The sequence below is a fragment of the Gopherus flavomarginatus genome, chromosome 3 (assembly GCF_025201925.1).
Source record: "Gopherus flavomarginatus isolate rGopFla2 chromosome 3, rGopFla2.mat.asm, whole genome shotgun sequence".
Taxonomy (NCBI): Eukaryota; Metazoa; Chordata; order Testudines; family Testudinidae; genus Gopherus; species Gopherus flavomarginatus.
The window spans coordinates 104,624,216-104,647,977 of NC_066619.1; the positions used below are offsets into that span (position 1 = coordinate 104,624,216).

General features: G+C 43.5%; 1 protein-coding gene across 8 annotated transcripts in view; it reads right to left on the reverse strand.

The window, feature by feature from the left end:
• FOCAD (focadhesin) overlaps nt 1–23,762 on the reverse strand; it is a 210,354-nt gene that overhangs the window by 64,681 nt on the left and 121,911 nt on the right. For all 8 annotated transcript variants that reach the window (XM_050944099.1, XM_050944101.1, XM_050944100.1 and 5 more), the window contains 3 exons: nt 21,820–21,949; nt 17,779–17,967; nt 17,121–17,242 (listed from right to left, as the gene is read on the reverse strand). In XM_050944099.1, the coding sequence (XP_050800056.1) occupies nt 17,121–17,242; nt 17,779–17,967; nt 21,820–21,949 (441 nt within the window). The remainder of the gene's footprint in view (nt 1–17,120; nt 17,243–17,778; nt 17,968–21,819; nt 21,950–23,762) is intronic.

The window sequence follows — 23,762 nt, forward strand, 5'->3', positions numbered from 1 at the left end:
TCGACCGGGGAGCCGAACGCCGAGGTGAACGGCTCCTGGAGTCTCGGTGCCGGCGGTGAGACGAGCCCGACCGGGACCGTGCAGATGGCGATCGATGCCGCGAGTACGACCGGTACCGCCTGGGAGAACGGTGCCGGGACTCCGAGCAGCGCCCCGAGCACGAGCGTTCACGCCCCCCCGGCAGCGCTGCTTTACCGTGTTATATCCAAATTCGTGTTATATCAGGTTGCGTTATATCGGAGTAGAGATGTATTACTTTGAATAACTCTCGGTCTCTGTTAAGCGTCTACAAGAGTGTCAGGGCTGATGTTCTTTACTCTTGCTCAGAAGTCGGATACTCAAGTCAAATGGCTTTGTTTCTTCTCCCTTGCTTGATGACCACAGCTTTTTATAAAGAGCCCTGGTCGATTTAATACCCTCAACACTGGATGTTCCATCCTGATGACCTCTGAAAAGTTGTGGATTTATAAGTACTAACAGGCTTGGATGATGCTGGATCAAACTAGAGCACTAATACTAGCAAATTCTTTGTGAATATGTAATTTTGGTGTTCGACCATGGGACAGGTCTTTTCGAACCCCCTGCAAGGGATCATGGAGCTCTGCCACACCCTGCTCCAGTGGTGTTCTTAGGAAGGTCCTGCCAGGCCAGGCAGCCGGAAGTTTTGAGGAGAATTCCCAGCTTAGATTCAGCAGCAGCTCAGGTAGACACTACCAGCAGGGAGCCAGCTACATGCAGCTCAGTCTATTTAGGCTTAACACCTTAAAATAAGGGTGTTTTCACTGTCAGATGAGACACAAGCAAAGAAGTTGTGCAGGGAGCTCTGGGAAAATCCAGAAGGAGATGCCCTCTATGGTTTTGTACTTTTCTGTGTTTGTATTTTTTTAGGTAACTATTTGTAAAAGTGAGAGGCAAGAATGCAGCTACAGACTCCTGTAAAACTGGTGTCAATTTGGGTAAAACCAGAAGCCATGCAATAAAACCCAAGCCAGAGAGGGGATTTGGATAAATTTTCTATCTCAGCATTTGCCCTGCTATGGAACATTCTTTATGGACAGCGTTCATTCATCCAGAATGAACAGAACAAGGAGTAATGGTCTCCAGTTGCAGTGGGGTAGGTTTAGGTTGGATATTAGGAAAAACTTTTTCACTCAGAGAATGGTGAAGCACTGGAATGGGTTACCTAGGGAAGTGGTGGAATCTCCTTCCTTAGAGGTTTTTAAGGTCAGGCTTGACAAAGCCCTGGCTGGGATGATTTAGTTGGGAATTGGTCCTGCTTTGAGCAGGGGGTTGGACTACATGACCTCCTGAGGTCCCTTCCAACCCTGATATTCTATGATTCACTGCAGATACATAACCAGCAGAGGGCACATGTGACATTTTATGATAATAACAAAATAAACCCTATTAATTTTGTATGTTTCTTGGCAATATGAACTTAGGATAGTACTGTCTAGGCACAAAAGAGCATACTAGAACTAGTTTGGGCTACTGTTCTGAATTTTCCCACTTTATATATCCCAAATATAACTCCTGATGTTACAGGACATTAGGCTGCATAAACCCTTTAAATTATGTGATTATACTAAAACCAAACCAGCACAAAAATGAGCATGGGGTGATCTTCCCTGTGTTTCACAAAGACACATTTCATCATGGTACAACTGAAGAGCTTATTCAGACTGTAAATTCTTTGAAACAGGGACTGTTGGTCACTATGTGTGTGTGCGTGGTGCCTAAGCATCATCATCATCATCAAGTATTTGTATTGTGATGGTGCCTAGAAGTAAAGCCCTGTGTGGGACTTTTTTTAATCTCGTTCCCACTATTATGGCAGTAGGTCATGCAGGACCTGTGGGATCCTAGTCCTGCTGCAGGGCTATACGCTAGTCCCACACAGGGTTCCACCTAGGAGCCTCAGTCATGGACCAGGACCCCATTGTACTAGGTGCTGTACAAACACAACAAAAAGGTGGTCCCTGCTTCAAAGAATTTACAATCTAAGTGGGCCCCAAACCTGAATAGCAATATCACAATACAAATAATCATAATAATACATAATAATGCTAAAGAATTTGGTTCTAACAGGCCTTCTTTGTTTTAAAGACACTCCAGGAACCAGGAATTAAAATGCCACTGTACTTTTGTACCAAAAGAAGACTGCTTCAGATACTATTTATATGTAACAAACAAACACAGTCCACTTCATCTCCATTAAGGATATAAAAGATTAGTAGCGGGGTAAATGCTTAACAGCTTTAATGCATCTAAACCAAAGCATACATTTACAGAACCATCAAAACATATGGGCCATGATGTGAATATATGTGACTATTCCTACTGATTCATTTTCATAATAAAGACAAGGGAAGCCTAAAAGGGATTATTCCCTGTAAACCCATCATAGATAATGATTCCAAACTGCTGAAACCATAGCAGGTAATTATTGGCCAGTCTAGCCCAAGTGATTGCAATAAACCTTAAGAGATTTCTTGCACAACACCAGCCGAGATGCATGGTGAGGCGGGCCCTTTAGAAAATAATAAAGTAGACACACATGATTTAAGTGACCTTCAACCAATGTGACTACAGTAACTCGAATGTTCTTTCAAAGGCACATTGCCAAGCTTCCTTTACCAAACAATAAAACAGTGCTCAAACACTTGCCTGGGAGAGACAAGCTGCTCCTTCAAGTCACTAGTGACCAGTAAAGGGCAATACGATACTTCAAACACACCACTGTTTATTGAAGGCATGTTCTGCTTCCCATGAGAAACCAGCTCAAATAACATGGGGAAAAAAATATCCCTGCATCTTAATCTACTCTTGTTGACAGATATTATACCTGCACCCAATGCCTCAGCTAGGATAGCATCTAGGAGATAAACAGTAACAGCCTAGTCCCTTAAGATTTAATAGCAATGACCATTGTGCTATTGTTATAGTTACATTTAAACCGCACTAAAACAGTTTTTTTTTTTTACTTGTTTTTGTTTTATAAATACTTGAGCACATGGAATGATTACATAATATTCCTCCTCCTTGGATACATAACCTATACCTTTTGCTCAGATATGTACACACACAGAGCAGAACCTCATTAGTCTATACATTGGATAAGTCTCACAACAAACTTGGTGGCCTCAAGCCCCACTTCTCATCACAAATTTGGAACTCGGTTTTCAAAAAAAAAACCCACATGCAAAAATACAAATGTAATTACACAACTTATTTTCCACATACAATTACTGCAATTCCCCAAGTAAATATTCACAGTGGTGAGCCCAGAATAAGTCTCTAGAAAATGACAAACCTGAATGTGCCACGGTGGTTATCATTACACTGATAACCTCTAATCCCTAATCAATTAGATGACCACAGAGCACTATTTGGTTGATCTTTTCAATAAAGGATCAAATAAATTAATATTTGCTGCCCCCAAATTAACTTTGATTTTAAGTCTTTTCATTAATGTTAGCTAAGGGCTGTGTCTTGGAGGTGTTATAATGCTGAGTAGCATTCTTCATAGGCTAGACTCTAAGCACTTTCTTTAATAAAATACTACAATTATTTTGAATAAGAGAGTCCCATGAGGTAGAGAAAACAGATAAAGTTCTTGGCAGAGTCTGGCAGTTTTGCAGATAACCGCTTTACATCTGCAGATATAAATTTTGTATCCATGCAAGGCTCTATGAATATACTGTATGCTCTCCAGGGAAGAGACTGTTTATTACTCTGGGTTTGTACTGTTCTTGCTTGGTCCCTGGGCACTACCATAATACACACAAAATAACAAATACAGTATGCATATACACACAAATGATACGGCTTATATTTTGAAAAGTGACAAATGGTGCCTCAATTTCATTGTGGGAATGTATTATATATATTGGTCCCTAAGGTATGGTCCATTCTATGCAGTCAATGAGGTAGGGGTCCTGCAGAAAATATAGTATCCGATAATTTAATAAAAAGACTGTATCAGAATGCATATGCACAAAGGGGCCTTGTTGAGTTTGCACAGGTAAGGGAAGGTTACTCACGTTGTACAGTAACAGAGGTTCTTCGAGATGTATGTCCATGTGGCTGCTCCACTTCAGATGTCGGTGTGTCCCAGCACCACTGATTGGAGATTTATGTAGCAGTGCCTGCATGGGTCTCGCAGTGCCGTTGGTGCTGCATGTAACTCGTGCACTCATGACCCGAGACCTCTAGTTTCTTTTATACCGCAGAGTCCCTACTGAGAACTCTGAAGTACAAGGGAGAAGGGCGGGTAGTAGAGCACCCATGGGGACACACATCTCAAAGAACTTCAGTTACTGCACAAGGTGAGTAACCTTCCCTTCTTCTTCGAGTGCTGTCCCTGTGGGTGCTCCAGTTCAGGTGACTGTAGAGCAGTGCCCTTCATAGTGATGGGGGGACTTCGGGTTCATTTGAGCCACTGAAGTAAGTACTGTGAGGCCCACTATAGCGTCAGCCCTGGAGTCATGAGTGATTGCTCAGTGCTCAGCAATGCGTGGATGGAGGCCCAAGTGGCCGCTTTACAAATCTCTAGTATTGGAACATTATTTAGGAATGCTATTGAAGTTGAAACAGATCGATTAGAATGTGCTCTAATGTGTTCAGGTGGTTCTATATTACGGATACAACAGCACATTTGAATGCATGTGGAGATCCATTTAGACAGTCTCTGAGTGGATACAGCGTCTCCTTTCGAGCGCTCGGTAGTAGAGACGAAAAGTCCAGGGAATTTCAATGTAAAACGCCAGCGCACCCTAACGTTCAATGTGTGGAGGGCGGCCTCTGCTGGAGTCCCACGAGGCTTAGAGTAGAACGTAGTGAGATGTATTGGTTGGTTCATATGAAATGCTGAAGATATTTTTGGTAGGAATTTAGGGTATAGATGTAGCATGACTTTCTCTTTGAAGAATACTGGGTTTGGAGGTTCAGCTGAGTGCCTCTATCTCACTCACCTATCTGGCGTATGTAATAGCGACCAGAAAAGCCACTTTCATAGATAAATGTAGCAAGGAGCTGATGGCCAATGGTTCAAATGGTGGTGTGGTGAGGCATTTCAGCACCAGGTTGAGGTCCCGTGCTGGGATAGGTCACCGAACTTCTGGGTAAATGTTTAGGATACTCTTGAGGAAGTGTTTATTAGTTGGGTGGGCAAACATCGAGGTTCCATCAATCCCCTGATGGAATGCAGAAATGGCAGCAAGAAAGACTTTGACTGAGTTCACTATTAAATCTGACATTTTCAGCTCCAGTAGGTATTTCAGCATTAATGGTAGTGGTGCTGTAGCATCCATTAAATGTTTTTCTTGGCACCAGGCACAGAACCTCTTCCATTTTTGAAGGTAGGTATTATGCATGGTCAACTTCCTGCTGTTTAATAATAGGTGTTTAACTTGTTCCAAGCAGGTTAGTTCACCATGACAGAACCATGCAGGAGCCATGCTTGTAAGTGGAGTATCTCTGGATTCGGGTGAAGAGTGCCACTGTTGTGCTGAGACAGCAGATCCAGATGACGAGGGAGAGCTTGTGGGGCGCATACCGCCAGGTGCATCAGGTAAGGGTACCACGCTTGTCTGGGCCATGTTGGGACTATGAGGATAACTTTGGCCCTGTCTGTTCGCATCTTGTGTATCACATGTGATAGCAGTAGAAATGCACACGAGTTGCACCTCCCATTTGATGAGGAAGGCGTTCTCCAGTGATCGTGGTCCCAGTCTCACTTGTGTACAGAACATTGCGCATGTGCAGTTCATCGGGGATGCAAACAAGTCGATAATGGGAATGCCCCACCAGTTGAAGACTGATTTTAGAACCTCACCATTCATCTCCCATTCGTGGTCCTGGGAGAAGTACCTGCTGAGTGTGTCCGTCATCGCATTCTGACAGCTCAGTAGGTAGGATGCCAAGATGTTTATGTTGCGTTATATGCACCAGTTCCAGAGTTTCATGGCTTCGGTGCATAACGAGTGTGAACAAGCTCCTCCTTGGTGGTTGATGTAAAATATGCATGCAATATTGTCAGTTATAATGCAAATAGACTTGTTCTTTCTATGAGACAGAAAATGCCTGCAGGCACTGCGGATTACACGTAGCTCTAGTAAGTTGATGTGTAACTGAGTCTCCATCGGAGACTATTTGCCTTGAATTGTGTGTTGATTCATATGTGCGCCCCAACCTAATCAGTGAGGCATCTGTGGTGATCACAACTGATGGGTGTTCCTGTTGAAGCGGGATGCCCATACAAACGTTTTGTGGTCTTGTCCACCATGGTAAAGGGTCCAGGACACTGGCTGGTACTGCAAGTCATGTGTGTACGCTGTGTTTGCTGGGTATGTATACCGTGCTTAATCAACCCTGTAGGCACTGCATATGTAGTCTTCTGAGTCATACCATGAATGTTGTGGCTGCCGTGTGTCCTAGTAGTTGCAGGACAGCACAAGTCTGTATCTGGGGGCTGGTTCATACCTTGGAGATAAGCTTTGTGAGAGTTGTGAATCCAGCTGGGGGCAGGGATGCCTTGGCTTCTATGGCACTGAGGTGTGCCCAGATGAAGTCCAGTTGTTGGACCAGGATTACAGTCAATTTCCATTCATTTATCTGTAACCCTAGCTCCTGGAACAGTGTGATAGTGGTCTGGACTGTGACCACTGTTACTTGTCAAGTTGGGCCTTTGAGAAGGCAATTATATAGGTAGGGGAACTTCATAATTCCCTGTTTGCATAGATGTGCTGCTACCAGAGCTAGGATTTTGGAGAAAACCCTTGGTGGAGTGGATAGGTCGAATGGTAGTACTCTGTATTGGAAGTGTTCCTGTCCTACCATGAAATGCAGAAATTTCTGATGAGTGGGATGAATGGTGATATGGAAATAAGCATCTTGGAGGTTGAGGGCTGAAAACCAGTCTCCCTGTTGCAGCACTGGGAGAATCGTGCCCAATGTGACCATTTTGAACTTTTGGGAGCGTACAAACTTGTTGAACTTCCTTAGGTCCAGGATAGGTCTCCATCCACCGTTCTTCTTCTGGGTCAGGAAATAACAGGAGTAGAATCCCTTCACTTTGAATTTCGATGGAACTAATTCCATGGCACCTAATTGTAGAAGATGATCGACTTCTTGTCGTAACAGGTGCTTGTGAGAAGGGTCCCTGAAGAGGGATGTGGAAGGGGGTAGATTAGGTGATCAGGAGGTAAAGGGATGGATGGTATATCCCGACCTATTTCTAAAATCCATTGGTCCGATGTTATTGAGACCCAGATGTGATAAAAAGGGCGAAGTAAATAACCAAAAATTGGGGACGGGTCAGGCATAGGTGCTGTCTTGTGAGGAAGGTTGTTCAAATCCTTGACCAACTTTTCAAAATTGTGGTTTTGGAGGAGCCGATTGGAAAGTGGGCACCTGTGACTAGGGCATTCGTCAACGCTGTGAACGTTGCCATTGATTGTTGTAAGGCTGATGTTGTTGCCGGCTGTTAGAGGAGTCTCTAAGTCTTTGATACAACTGGTACCTTCTTCTCATCACAGGTGGCATATATATCCCCAAAGTGCGAAGGGTGGCCCAAGATTCCTTCATCGAATGAAACACCTCATCAGTTTACTTTGAGAAAAGCTTTTCTCAATTGAAAGGTAGGTCTTCTACCTTTGTTTGAAGTTCCTTGGGTATACTCGGGGCCTGTAGTCAGGATGCCCAGCACATTACTACGACTGTTGCCGTGGTTCTGGTTGCCATATCCAAGGTGTCTAGTGATGCCAGAAGGGTTCTTTTGGCTATCAGTTGACCTCATTGATGATGGTTTGAAATTGTGACTGTTTCTCCTCTGGGAGCTCTGCTGTGAACAAGCTAAGTTTCCTGTAGTTACTGTAGTAATATTTTGCCAACAATGCGGAATAATTGGCCACTCTGAGTTGTAGGGTGCCTGAAGAGTACACTTTACGCCCAAACATGTCTAGTCTCTTGTGCTCTTTCTCCTGTGGTGTTGATTTAAACTGTGGTTGTTTGCCGCGCTGATTTGCAGCATTGACCATTAAGGAGCTGGGGGGTGGATGTGCAAAGAGAAAGTCTGCCCCTTTTGAGGGTACATAGTACTTTCTATCCGCTCTTTTGCATGTTGGCAGAATTCAGGTCAGTGTCTGCCAAACGGTCTCCGCTGGATCTAAGATGGCATCGTTGATAGGAAGAGCGATTTTGGAGGTAGATGATGGTTGTAGTATTTGTACCAGCTTGGGCTGGTTTGTCCGTACCTCCTCTAGCAGGATGTCCTGGCTGTGAGCGACCTACTTAAACAGCCCTGAAACTGCTTGAAATCATCCGCCAAAGCTGGTAGTGGGGGCATAATAGCCTCATCTATGGAGGAAGAATTGTGAGCAGGAAATGTAGTTTCTTGGTCTGTGCCAGTTTCTGTGTCCTCTCCTACATCCTGAGCCTCCATAGGCTGCAGTATGAGAGACAAAGGATTAGAGTGCAGTTTGCATCTGTGAGCTGCGGAAGGCCTGGGATGTGGATCCCTTTAAGACGCCCAGGGTTCCCAATGTGCCCATGGCATGGGGAAGACCATAGGGGGGTAAATCCACGGTGATCCACACCATGGTTGAGTTGTCTGGTGGTATCTTGATCCCATATGGTTCCATGGTGTGCAGTGTGCTTTCGGTGAGGAGTGGTGTGATGAGAAGGTGTTTTGCTCCAGCATGTCCTCCTCATCTTTGCTGGAAGATTGTGCAATGTCATGAGAGCTGTTGGGATCTCTTCTGTAGCCTGTTGGAGAGCCCTTGGTACCAAATATCAGGGAGTGTGGTGTCAACAATATCAGCAGAGACTGTGTTGGTACTAATGTCCGGGCCATCGGTGTCCCAGGGTCAGTGCTCGCCAATGCAGGCGTCGGTGCTGACAGACACTATGACTGTTTAGTTGGTGCGGCCGGTGCCGACTTGTTTTTGTCCACCCATGCCGACTGCACAGTCAGTGCTGGAAGAAGAGGGATGGCACCTGAGGAGATGCTCGGTGCCGAGTCCCATTCCAGGGAACTTGATGCCATGGAGGAGGCATGCCTTTGTCTGTGCCTCAATTCAGTCTCCTTTGCTCGGACTTCAGCAGTGCCGGAGGTGCCTGGAGCGTCAAAGGTGCTCACCTAAGTATATGTCGGCATCAAGTGTAGCGATCTGGCAGGAGAGAGAAAAAAGTCTTTTTTGGTCTTTCACAGGGTCTGTCTCCCTTCCCATTTGGAGGAGTGCCTAGAGAGGCAGTCTGCTTGTCTGACTCTGGCTGGAGGGGATTTCTCAATTAAAATCATTTATAGCCATAGATCCCTGTCACGTCAGGCTCTTGCTTTCAAATTGCTGCAGTGGGGGCGTTTTTGGGAGATATGCCTCTCATCCAGACAGCATACACACAATGAAACGGGCATAGCTCTGCAGCAGGAGCCGTAGGGTTTGAAGCCCGGAGAACTAGGCATCTTAATGGGTAACCGTCCCCTGAGGGAAAGCAGCTAATAAAATCAATTTTTTTTTCAATAAAGTAACACTAACACTAACTATAACTTTCTATCTGACCATCTAATTAAACTATTTTTCTAATGGTTTTACAGAAGAGTGCTAACACTGCCCCCAGAGCTCCGTCTTCAGCCGAGGACAGTTGAGAAGGAACTGAAGGGCTTGGGACATGCGCGTGCTACATGCGGCACTGCAAGGTGACCCACGTGGTCACTGCTGCCATAAATCTCTCAGCAGTTATGCTGGGATGCACCAACACCTGAAGTGGAAACCCACAGGGACAGCACTCGAAGAAGAATCTTAATTAGGCATTTCCTAACTTGGGAGTGCTTGATTTTTCAACCTTAATGTTCTTTTAAAGTACTTTTTTTATGGATTATTTCATAAGGTTTTTTAATAAAACAAACTGAAAAACACCCCAAAATCTATCATGTGACATCACACAGACACCCACATGGGTCATCAGCAGGGTTGGAACAGTTAGATTCACTGAACAGATTTCTGACACTTGAGCTAATGAAGTAACACACTAGTGACCAACCTTATTACACAGGAGGGCCACATAAACCTAAGCATAACCTTGTGTGGGCCAAACACATTCTACTTATTAAAATAAGATTTAAAGTCACCACTACTGATTTATATTTTAAGTTCAGCTTGTTTTGTATGTATTTAGACATGTTATTTCTATGTACACTACATTTACACACTTCTGTAAACTAAACTGAAGTAAACATGATGACAAAACGCTAATGAATCAGCCATTAGTATACTGTGTTGAAGCAGGCTGCAGGCCTTACGAAATGCTCTGGTAGGTTGTGTATTGCCCGTGGGCCGTAAATTGGGCAACCCTGAAGTAACTGATAGCAGCTGTAGGTCATCTTCTATGTGAACCAACCACTAGAGCATGCTGAAAGAAATTTTATCAGTGGATTTCACAGATATTTGCTGACAGCAAAGGAATACACACACTCAAAAATCTTGGATTTAATTCCAGCTTCTGGAGTGTTCTCAAGTGGGCACAGAGCCTTCTGCCCCTCTTCTTGCCAAACTTGACCCCTTCTGGCCGCACTTGTCCCAGATTTGTCTCCCAGCTCCTCTTCTCAGCCCCAATCTCCAAGTGTGCCCTGGGTTCCTCTTCCCAGTCCCAATCTCTCCCTCTGGGCTCCTTATCAGAATCCCTGTTTTCCCTCAACTTAACTCCCATTCCAACTCTTGGTCTCCCTACCTTGGACCTCCTTCCCTCTCCTCACCGCCAGGCTTCTCAGCCTGGTCATCTTGCCCACCCAGTCCCAATCTCCCCATGCAGACATAAACAGTTCTTTGTCCAATCTATCTTCACTCATTACCTTCACCGGCTCCTAATACCAACTTCTACACCTACCCAGTCCCGCTTTCATCCCCTGGCTTCCAGTCCTACTATTCCTCCCTGCCCCTTCAGATTCCAATCTATCCTGCACAGACTTTGACCCAGTCTCTACCCTCCCATAAAACTCCCCAGCCCTCTGCATTTCAGTTAGGCTTCCTCCTCCTCCACACTGCCTGTGCCCAGAAGGGAGAAAGCTGAAAGCGCTGGAGAAAGACTCCTTACTCTCAGGTCCTGTGCCTGATACCACAGGCAGATCTGGCTGCCAAGAGGAGCAACTGCAGGCAAAATACTGTTCTGCCCCTGCAACTCGGGCTGGGGCATGCTCAGTGCAGGTGGATTCTTTGGAATATTAGCTGCCAACTGGCACGTTTCTATGAAGCATGTGTGAACTGAGATTCTTCGGAGCCTCAAAACTTGGTCAATTTTTAATGGCACATCCCTGACCAAATTGGCAACATCCCCAGCCAAATTGCAAGTCCTGCCTCCAAACATGGAGCAGCTAGAACTGCTCAAGAAACAGGTTTAAGCATTATTTAAATATGAGCAATTTTTTTTTTCCGAATTCCTAATCTCATTCTTTAGAAACAAGTTTAGCTGAAACTTCAAAAAAAATCAGCCTCATGCAGACATCTGGCATGGAAAATTTCAGCCCAAAGAGATGAAATTTGGCAAAGATATAAACAACCGAAAACATGTTCTTATCACAGAGTGTGTTGATCAACCTTCACTATAGCTGGCACTACCAACTTCACCTATAATTATAACTTCCAGTTATTTTTATAAGGAAGAATGGTTACTTCCAGTACAAGGGACAGAGGGAACAAGCATGATAGTTCTGTCTTCTGAACATTTTTGCTGCTGTTGCATGAATAAAGAAATAGTTTTTGGCATTGTTCTAAAGGCACTTTTAAAATGTACATCTATCACTATCTTGTTATCACGTCTAGAGGAGCTATTCTGGGCCTAGACTTAGATTTTTTACAAAAGATATTTTTATAATCATGTATGCTCTCCTGCTTGTCTAACACACGACAGAATAGACTTGTATAATTCTGACATTCTCATTTATGACCTGTGAAGAGAATCTTCACCCTAAGATGCACATAAGAAGTCTCCCCAGTAAAGAAAATTGATCATATTAACTCTTCTTTCTTTTATGAACTCTGAAATCAGAGACATAGGCCTGGTCTACACTACACGTTTATACCGAATTTAGCAGCGTTAAACTGATTTTATGCAGCACCCGTTCACACAACGAAGCCCTTTATATCGATATAAAGAGCTCTTAAAACCGATTTCTGTACTTCTCCCTGATGAGGGGAGTAGCGCTGAAATTGGGATTGCCATGTCGGATTAGGGTTAGTGTGGCCGCAATTCGATGGTATCGTCCTCCGGGAGCTATTTCACAGTGCAGCATTGTGACCACTCTGGAAAGCCATCTGAACTCGGATGCACTGGCCAGGTACACAGGAAAAGCCCCGCAAACTTTTGAATTTCATTTCCTGTTTGGCCAGCATGGAGAGCTCACCAGCACAGGAAACCATGCAGAGCTCATCAGCACAGGTAACAACGCAGTCTCCTGAGAATCGAAAAAGAGCTCCAGCACAGACTGCACGGGAGGTACTGGATTTGATCGTTATATGGGGAGAGGATTCCGTGCTAACAGAACTCCGTTCCAACAGACGAAATGAAAAAACATTTGAAAAAATTTCCAAGGCCATGATGCAGAGGCCACACCAGGGACTCAGTACAGTGCCGTGTGAAAGTTAGGGAGCTTAGACAAGCCTACCAGAAAACCAAAAAAGCAAATGGAAAGTCCGGGGCAGGGCCAAAAACATGCCGCTTCTATGCTGAGCTGCATGCAATTCTAGGGGGTCCGCCACGACTACCCCACCCCTGTCCGTGGATTCTGAGGTGGGGGTGGTAATCTCAGCCATGCCTGAGGATTCTGCAGATGGGGAAGATGAGGAGGAAGAGGAGGACGAGCTTGCAGAGAGCACACAGCACTCCGTTCTCCCCAACAGCCAGGAGCTTTTTCTCACCCAGACGGAATTACCTTCCCAAGCAACTATCCCAGACAATGAAGCCATGGAAGCGACCTCTGGTGAGTATATCTTGTAAATATAAGACATGGTTTAAAAGCAAGCGTTTTTTAATGATTAATTTGCCCTGAGGACTTGGGATGCATTTGCGGCCAGTACAGTTACTGTAAAAGTGTGTTAACATGTCTGGGGACGGAGCGGAAATCCTCCAGGGACATCTCCATGAAGCTCTCCTGGAGGTACTCCAAAAGCCTTTGCAGAAGGTTTCTGGGCAGCGCTGCTTTATTCGTCTTCCATGGTAGGACACTTGACCATGCCATGCATGTAGCAAGTAATCTGGTATCATTGCATGACAAAGCCTAGCTGCGTACCGTCTCGGTGATTGCTGGCATTCAAGCAACATCCGTTCTTTATCTCGCTGTGTTATCCTCAGGAGAGCGATATCATTCATGGTAACCTGGTTGAAATTCAGGAATTTAATTAAGGGGACAGAGATGGCCATTCCTACTGGGCTGTTTGCCTGTGGCTTAAAAGAAATCCTTCCCTGCAGGTAGCCAAGCGGGGGGAACCTGGAGGGGGCACGATTGGCACTGAGCTCTTCTGCGCTTGGCTAGCAGGGATCTTCCCTGCTACCAGCCACGCAGTTGTGAGGGGAGGGGGGGAGGAAGGGGGTATTTAGCACTGATCTTCCATGATACCAGCCATGGGGTGGTTTCTGTTGCTGCACGTTAACATGAAAGAAGCAGCACTCAATGGGCTTTGCTTGCTATTTGGGAAAGGAGGGTGCTGGATAGATGAAGTCTTCAGAAGACGAAAGACAATGGCTTACCATGGCCGCATGCAAGCCGAATTCTGCTGCCTGGACCTGCGTCTGTGATCTGTAACACCAAAGCCGCAGGCACTCAATAGTAAGATGCAAAATGCAACCTTGTAGTGAAAACACATGTGCTATGTCAGGTGAATAGTGGTGTTCACCGTGAAAGAGTACGACCATTGTTCTCTAAAATGTATCTTTTTAAATACTTCTCTCCCTTTTTTCCCTCCCTCATGCAGCTGCAAATTTTTCAAGCCTCCCTACTCCACCCCGAAGGCTATCTCAGATAAGGCGGTGGAAAAAAAAGACGCGAGAAGAAATGTTTTCGGAAATCATGGAAGTGATGCGCAATGAAAGACCTCGTCTGAATGAGTGGAAGGACATGGTAGCAAAGTACAGGAAAGATGCCAGTGACCGTGAGGACAGGAGGAACCAACGTGAGGACAGGAGGGACGAACGTGAGGACAGGAGTGATGCTCGAGATGAGAGGAGAGATGCTCGAGATGAGAGGTGGTGGCAGGAAGATCAGCGGTAGCTGGATGCAACTCTGGGGCTGCTGTGTGATCAAACTGACATGCTCTAGTGTATGGTAGAGCTTCAGGAACAGCAGCAGGATTACAGAGTGTCACTGCAGCCCCTGTATAACCACCCTCACCATGTTCCTTAGCCTCCTCACCTGCCAGACGAGTAAGAACTCGTGGGGGTAGGTTCCGTGCACCCACCCCAGTGGACAGCCCAACCAAAAGGCTCTCATTATTATGAAATTTTTTTTAGTGGCCTTTTCCTTCCCTACTATTCTCCTCCAAAACCAAACCCGGGATACCTTGTTAGTTCTCTCTCTCTTTTTATAATTAAGTCATAAAGAATACATGATTTTTAAATGATAGTGACTTTATTTCCTTAGAAAGCAAGCTGTGATCGAAGTGGGGGGGGGCAGTTAACAGGGAATGAGTCAATCAAAGGGGGGGGTCTATCAAGGAGAAACAAACACAACAGTCACACTGCACCCTGGCCAGTGATGAAACTGGTTTTCAAAGCTTCTCTAATGTGCACCGTTTCCTGGTGTGCTCTTCTAATCTCCCTGGTGTCTGGCTGTGCGTAATCAACGGCCAGGTGATTTGCCTCAGCCTCCCACCCCGCCATAAAGGTCTCCCCCTTACTCTCACAGAGATTGTGGAGCACACAGCAAGCAGCAATAACAAAGGAGACATTGGTTTGGTTGAGGTCTGAGCAAGTCAGTAACGTGTGCCAGCGTGCCTTTAAATGGCCAAATGCACATTCTACCACCATTCTGCACTTGCTCAGCCTGTAGTTGAACAGCTCCTGACTACTGTCCAGGCTGCCTGTGTATGGCTTCATGAGCCATGGCATCAAGGGGTAGGCTGGGTCCCCCAGGAGAACAACAGGCATTTCAACATCCCCGACTGTTATTTTCTGGTCTGGAAAGTAATTCCCTTGCTGCAGCCATTTAAACAGAGTAGTGATCCTGAAGACGCGAGCGTCATGAACCCTTCCCGGCCATCCCACATGGATGTTGGTGAAACGTCCCTTGTGATCCACCAGTGCTTGCAGCACCATGGAAAAGTACCCCTTGCAGTTTATGTACTGGGCGCCCTGGTGCTCCGGTGCCAAGATAGGGATATAGATTCCATCTATCGCCCCACCACAGTTAGGGAATCCCATTGAAGCAAAGCCATCCACTATGACCTGCACATTTCCCAGAGTCACTACCTTTCGTAGCAGCAGCTTAGTGATTGCTTTGGCTACTCGCATCACAGCAGCCCCCACAGTAGATTTTCCCACTCCAAATTGATTCCTGACTGACCGGTAGCTGTCTGGCGTTGCAAGCTTCCAGAGGGCTATTGCCACTCGCTTCTCAATTGTGAGGGCCGCTCTCATCTTGGTATTCTGACGCTTCAGGGGAGGGGAAAGCAAGTCACAAAGTTCCATGAAAATGCCCTTAACGCATGCGAAAGTTTCGCAGCCACTGGGAATTGTCTCACATCTGCAACATTATGCGGTCCCACCAGTCTGTGCTTGTTTCCCGGGCCCAAAATTGGCATTCAATGGCTAGAACCTGCCCTATTACCAGCAGGATCTCCAAAGCGCAGGGGCCCGCAGTTTGACAGAATTCTGTGTCCATGTACTCATCACTCTCGTTGCCGCTCTGCCGTAGCCGCCGCCTCCTCGTCTGGCTTTGCAGGTCCCGGTTCAGAATTGACTGCACGAGAATGCGCAAGGTGTTTAAAACGTCCATGACTGCTGTCTTGAGCTCAGCAGGGTCCATGCTTGCTGTGGAATGGCGTCTGCACAGTTCACCCAGGAAAAAAGGCGTGAAACGGTTGGCTGCTGCTGTTTTCACAGAGGGAGGGGTGAGGCTCTACCCAGAAGCACCAGCGGCAATGTTTTTTGCCTCATCAGGCACTGGGATCTCAACCCAGCATTCTAATGGGCAGGGGAGACTGTGGGAACTATGGGATAGCTACCCACAGTGCAACACTCAGGAAAATCGACGCTAGCCTCGGTATATGGACGCACACCGCCGAATTAATGTGCTTAGTGTGGCCGCGTGCACTCGACTTTATACCATCTGTTTTAAAAAACCGGTTTCCATAAAATCAGAATAATTGTGTAGTGTAGACATACCCTAACACGTCTACTTGTGCTAGTAAATGCTCAAACTGACATGAAAAATGGGAAACAAACATTCATCTCCCAAGCTCTTGTCTAGCTACTTATTTATTTTCCCAGTCTCTGCAGTTTCCAAAGATCAGTTTTCATATCAACTCTAATGCCATAATTCTAAACTCCCTGTACGATTTGATAACAAGCTCGTTCTTATTTTCTGTAATGATTAACTGGATGTTCATTTCTTGTACCTTTTCCAAAACCACACAAATTTAAACGTTACAGCTCTAGTTTACCAAAGTTCACTGCATAGGATCAGCCACATCAGCATAATATTCCAGGGACTTGGAAACAATTAAAAGATATGCTTTGTTATTATTACCCTAACGAGGAGGCAGCGGTCACTCCCTATGGTGGAATCCCATAATTGTTGTTCAGACACACCAACATACTAGAGCACTGTAGCCTGATTAGGCACCACTACTGAGAGGAGGAGGGGCAAAAGGAGAATGTCAGTTTCAATTTACGCCAACGATTTTCAGAGGGAGCATTTCAGCAAAGAGAGTATTTTATTAAACGCATTTACACGTTCTATTCACATTAATTGCCCCTCACAGCAACTTTAGTTAATTATGGTGCATTAAAACATCACATAGCTTGTAGCTAGTATTTCCTAATTAAAAAAAGCAAATGTGACTCTGTGGGGAGCAGGGAGGAGAAAGCAGCACAACATTTCTGAAAAGGGAAGAAAAGCCGAAAATGCTTACCTCATGAATGAGAGCTATTAACATCTGTTGGAAATTGCGTCCTCTGCTAGCCAGAAAACGACTGATAGGTTTGCCATCTCTGCCCATGTGGATTGGAAGGTCATAACATAACAACATGCCAGCTTAAAAAAAAACATATAAGTGCATCAACATAAAATACTGCTAAATAGAGCAAAAAAAGTTTCATGCACAACAGCTGAATATAAATTTTAAGAAAGATCATATAATAGTTCTAAAGTTACCTTTTAAAATGACTGTGACACTGACCAGTGTGGAAGATCATTCTGGAGTCACTTAATGATTCATGTTTCAATGCTGCTGGGTTTTAAGACTCATCACTTAGAGGATGAGTTCAGACTTTGAGGAAGAGGCAGGGAGAAGGGCAAAGGGAACATTAGTGTTGTAGAGTACATGATTGTTGCTTAAACTGATGCACTCTGGGATCTTCATTCAGGAAAACATCGCTATTCAGGACAATATGTAAACACATGCTCAACTTTAATCATGTGCTAAAATACTGTCCTGAGAAAGTTTGGACTTAAGCATGTCCTGACAAGATTTTCTGAATCAAGGCTAACACCACACACAGAGAAAAACTACCATACACTTTGAAACATTAGTTAAGGGAGCGATGTGACCAATGACAGGAGCAGCTCACCTGCAAGGCCAGGCTTCAGGCCAGGCTGCTTGTTCCTCTCATACATTTTCAGCATGATGTTGGGAACTCCTGCTACGGTCTTTCCTTGATCAGAGCGCGTGGCCCCTCCTCTCAGGGCAGAATGATACACTCCGCGGGGCATGTTGGCCATCTCCTGTTTCACAAGTGATGCCACAAACTCTTCAAAAGCTGGAGGAAGTGGATGGAAGAAAAAGGTCACGGGCTGAAGAGAGGCCAAAAAATCCCAACAAACCCAAAACCACAGCTTCAGGGCAGTTATGCTTAACTAAACTAGCAACTACACGTTCAGATGAAAGCTCCAAGGTCAGGGATTTAGAACTCCTGGCAAGTCTTCCTGACTCTACGTTCACCTCCACTCAAACTGCAGCTCAGGAAGCTCTGAATAAGTGATGTCAGATGCTAAAACTCAGAAGAAAAATAGCCTGAACTGTTCTCAGTGCTGTTGATCAATGTGTTCTTTGTTTGTTACGCTAATGACACAGTCACAAACCGGGACAGTCAGAAATTAAACTGAAATTTACATTTGTCAATGTAAATAAAATGTTCCTTGAAAATGAGTTTTTTTCCTACAGGATTTTTCACCATAAAAAACCAAACAACTGGTACTAGAATTACTCTGAACACAGTTGTAGGTACTGTTTATATGGTGGTATGCTCTCATACTTGGGATTTTTATATTTTATCTGGGTTCAACAGTGTAAAGTAATGCTATTGCTTGGTTTCGAAGTTAGATTAAAGTAGCCCTTATGGTTGATGCGTGCAGTGTAACTGCATCCCAACATGAAGCCAACATTAGACCAGCACCTGGTAATGCCGATAGATTTAAGAGTCCGTTATTGCTTTCATTATATGACCAAGTTTTAAAGGATTTATAACAACTGTTTCACATTACTCTTGAAACTCTGATGTATAAGTTCCCAAACCAGATGCAATGCTGGTTTCCTAAGAATTGGAGCATATATGGGTTGAAAGAGCATTTACCCACTCTTCCGAGATCCTGGCAATACCTGAGGTACTTTGGAACAAGTTAATGGAAAGACACATCTTATCCTGGAACTTCCTTACTTTGGTCATTTTCAGTCAGTACCCATTATTTTAGCAGCATTTCCTTCTTTTTCATTTCTTATTTATTTTATTAACAGTATAATGAGAAAAAGACTACAAAATGTCATAAAAGAGATCCTTATTTTAGAGATAAATGTGTATCTAGGCAGCTGGGTGTCTGTCCATGGCTAATCATTATTACAATGTCTAATCATAGATTTCTTTAAATCCAAGCTTTTTTTAAAACTGCTTATAACAAAGAACTTATTGCTTTCAAAATGCCTATTAATGAGTTTGCTATTTCTAATCACAATGGCAAACAAATGCAACCTAATGATCCAGAATGCCAGGCATAAACCAAACAGGGAAACCTAGCTAAACTTCACGAAAGACCACCTGATTCTGTAGCAAATGATAATGAATCATACTTTAAAGGCTGCTACAAACCTGAAGAAAAACAGGCATTATACATCTACCACTAAGTAAGAAAAAAATTGATTCAACTGCTGTCCTTTAAAATGTACATACATCACATTGATGAACTTTTTTTTTTTTTTAAAAGGTACAAGTTTCTAGACTGCATATGACACCCACCAAATAACAATCAAGGATGAAATTGGTTTAATGAAAACATTGATGTTGTGTGTGTGCAGACAGTATTATCTCTCTATTCCCATTGCTGATTCTCTTTCTGTCCTCACAGAAACAATGCCAGCAATGGGAGTACAGAGATAACACAGCTTAGCAGCTGAAATTGACAGTGTTGCTGGGCCCCAAGGAGCTCAGAGAAGTGAAGTTTTCCCAATTTCTGTTTCCTTTGGCTCACACAAATGTAGATGCTAAGAGAGTAAATAAGAAGTGTGATATGATTCTGTTGCAAAAAAAATATGAGTTTATCAGTATTTTTCCTTTCAGCTGTGTAACTGAGGTAACCCCAATGGATTTATTTGTGAGCAAAGACAGTTTTGCCCTCCAGAGCAGAGGAAGGCTCATGGAAAGACAATCCCACATTCAACATGAAGTCCAGGAGAGAAACTGGCTTTTGACTGGAATTCTGGAATTTAGCTCCAGTTACCAGTGGTTTGAGCATTGGTCTGCTAAATCCAGGGTTGTGAGTTCAATCCTTGAAGGGGCCATTTAGGGATTTGGGGATTGGTCCTGTTTTGAGCAGGGGGTTGGACTAGATGATATCTTGAGGTCCCTTCCAACCCTAATAATCAATGATTCTTCTTCTTCTCTAAGAAAGAATTCATCGCCTCCAGAAGTGGCATATGGAGGCTAGGAAAGAATTTCCCCCACGAAGAGAGAGGTGGGGAAGGTGAGAAGAGAAAGTTCTGAGTTAAGGGAATCATCCAGAGAAGCCCCAGGAGAACAGAGATCTCAGCCAGAGCTCGTAAAAATCATGCTCTGAAACCTCCAGTCAACATGGTACCCATTAGCAAGGACATCAGGGAAAATAGGACTGCTGGTCTATACCTTCCCATGGCTTGACATCTTAGCCAGCAGCAAGGAAACTGTGAATGATCTTGGTAACATCTAACAGCTGTTCAATTATACCAGGTTCCACAACCTCACCTGTACATAAGATTTAGTGGCCTCTGAGAGATCTCTATCATTGCTTTGGGCACCCAATATCTTACTCCATCACTAGAGTTATTCATCCATGTCAATAGCCCTGACTATTGTACAAATAGCCCTTTTCTACAAATAGCCCTTTTAAAAAAATTCTTATTTTCAGTTTTCCTAGCCTCCTGTTAAGCTAAACAACGTCACTCAGGATGTACGTGCCCAGCTTTGTGTCTTTGACAGCAAGCACTGCTCTCATTAGTTTAAATGGCTTACTTGGGGTTTCCCTGTAAAGTTTCCTAAGCAGACTAATGCCTTACATTCAGAGTATGAAAAGTGCTTCCCTACATGGAAGCAGCATATATCCTCCAGTCTGATACCTCCTTGAGAGTCCACACAGGTCCCAGTCAATCCTAACTGATTCCTAATGAAAGGACCTGAGGACCAGAAGATGGTCTCCTTCCCCAGATGCAAGTGGGAGAAGTTCCCATAAAAGAAATATTACATAAAGATGTATTATTATTTATACTATGGTAGTATCTAGGGACCACATTCATATACTGGGACCTCACTGTGCTAGGAACTGTACAAACACATAAAAAGAGATGGTTCCTGTCCTGAGGAGCTTACAGTCCTGTGACTGTTGCACTGCTGACTCTAGTGGATAGCTATAATTAACACTATAATTAAGTGAACATTTTAAAAATAAGTGTTATTTTTAAGATGAGTCAGTTGTACGGGTATCAAAATGAACCTGTCAGCCATCGGAGTATCTCTTTATACGTATTTAAGTCTCACTAATGCTTATTGTTACTCTTATTTTTCATATTCACACCTTTATTAATTAACTGTGTTTTATTACTGCATAATGTCTTAATATTGTTTACTTAATGATTTGATTTTAAGTTATTCACAGCACTATGCACCCTCTTCACAAATACATTATCTGGAAAAAATATCAAAGAGTATAACTTACATGAAGCAAACACATTTATAAATCCTGTAACTTTGCATTTCCTGCTGTTTTACCTTTGTTCAAAACTCAGAATTGTCTTAAAATGTTGTCCTTCAGTTCTCTATGTTAGGCCTATATCATAATTAGTGAACAAGAATTTGAAATATATTAACTTGTAACCAATTATATAACTACAGAAAAGAGGAAAAATGAATAGCATTTACAAGAAGAATTCTTAAGTAACATCCTTGAAAACATCTTTATTCACTGCCAAGAGCTCTTAATGTCACTATTATTTAAATTGGTGAAGTGTTTAGGATGTAATTTGTATGGAAGATAAATAAAATAAGGTCTCAATCCCACAAGTCTCTTCATACAGGTAGAACTCTACACCCATATGGCATCACTCAGATTCTAAAGCTGTATAGAAGCTTCCATTTATGAAAGTGCTCTACCTGGCAAAACAGAAGGAAGAGTTAGTGACAACAGTTTGATATATGAAGAGCCAGGAACAGAAAGGTCCACCTCCTTCTCCTCCTCTTTATTTATGTCCATCTCCTCTGATGGACCAACTTCTGGTCTTGCCTGAAGGATGACAAAGGCAGCAATAAAATAAAACAAAAATAAAAATAGAAATAAACATTGCCTCTTAATCCATGTTTAGTTTCAAGGTCCAGTGTGACAAAGATAAGGATCACTATTTCAGTAAGGAATGCCCTCCAGGGTAATGAATTTAAGTCTTGAAACTGATCAACTGAATGTCTTTCTTCTACCAGGCTGAAGAGTGTATGTAGATCATAGTAGGCTTATAAAAGCAGTGAGCCATATGAATTCCAAAATATCATTAGTGGTAAAAATAATCAAGGCATTTGTGGACTGAATGGAAGTATCTGTAGTACTAGTGGGCCTTGGATTTGACTTAGTCTGACCCTTCTGTAACATTTCAGGAAAAGAAAATATTTTATGCCTGTATTGATATTCAACCTATAAAGCACATTTCTAATAGGAACAAAAGTGTTTTTAGTTCTTTTCGTTACACTAAAATCTGCAACGTTTCCAACTGATTAAGCCTTTAAATAAACAAACCTACTAATCTTCTACATTTTCTGATGGGACATTATACCAGGTTCAATTACCAGGATATTGCCTATGTGCCAGCACACAGAGATTTATTACTATTGCACTAGCATTTAGAGATCTGTCCTTAATTTGTATCTTCTTCTTTTGTGACAAAATGCCTTCCCTTTTCATTTGCAGGTGTTCACTAAGGGCTGGTCTACACTACTGCTTAAGTTGATGTAAGTTATGTTGCTAAGGGGTGTGAAAATGACACCCCCGAGTGACATAAATTACATGAACTTAAAGCAGTGTCCAGACCACGCTATGTCTGCAGGAGATGCTCTCCTGATGACCAGGCTCCTGCCTCTCATTGAGGTGCAGTAATTATGCCAACAGAAGAGTGCTCTCCCATCAGTATAACATGTCTTCACTGGGCATGGGACAGCTGCGACAATGTAGTGCAGCAGTTTAGAAGACCCCTGAGACAAGGTGGGTGAGGTAATATCTCTTATAGGACCAACTTCTGCTTGTGAGAGAGACAAGCTTTCGAGCTTACACAGAGCTCTTCATCAGATATTCACTGAACATTTTTTCACAATTTTCCATAAAGTATGGTCTCTCTTAAAAAATCTGTTTATTACATTTTCATGATATACAGCCATAGCATCATATGGAGCCAATTATGTAATAATGTAGGAAATCAAATCATAGAGAAGTATTTACCAGAACCATAAAGTAGTAGTGATTACCCATTACTTCCTATACTCTCATACAGATAACCTTACATGAGAGTCTCCATGTACTCTTCCACTGTGTACATGTACTGAGTTAGGAATTTTGCGGGGTAAAATATAAGAGGAAACAGTCCTTTACATACATATAAAGCCATGAAACAAACAACATGATTTTCTTTCCATCTGCCTCCCCCCAAAAGGAGGAAAAGTACCTTAAAAGTATACAGAACACAGGAAGACAAGATTTTATCTGTAAAAACAGCTGCTTTTACAGACAAACATTTTATCTTGATTCAAAACAAACACCTACTACCTAAATAGGCAAGTTTGTCTCAAACTGAGGTATTAAGCAGGGCTGACTCTAGGTACCAGCAAAGGAAACAGGTGCCTGGGGCGGCCAGTAGAAAGGGGCGGCACTCCGTCCAATACTGGGGTAGCACACCTGGATCTCCAGTGGCAATTTGGCAGTGGGTCCTTCAGTCCCTCTCTTCCACTTCGGTGGCAGCTCAATCAGTTTTTTTTTTCCTTTGCTGCTTGGGGCAGCAAAAAAGCTGGAGCAGACCTTGGTATTAAGCATGAGCTCAGGGATTATTATTTTGATACAA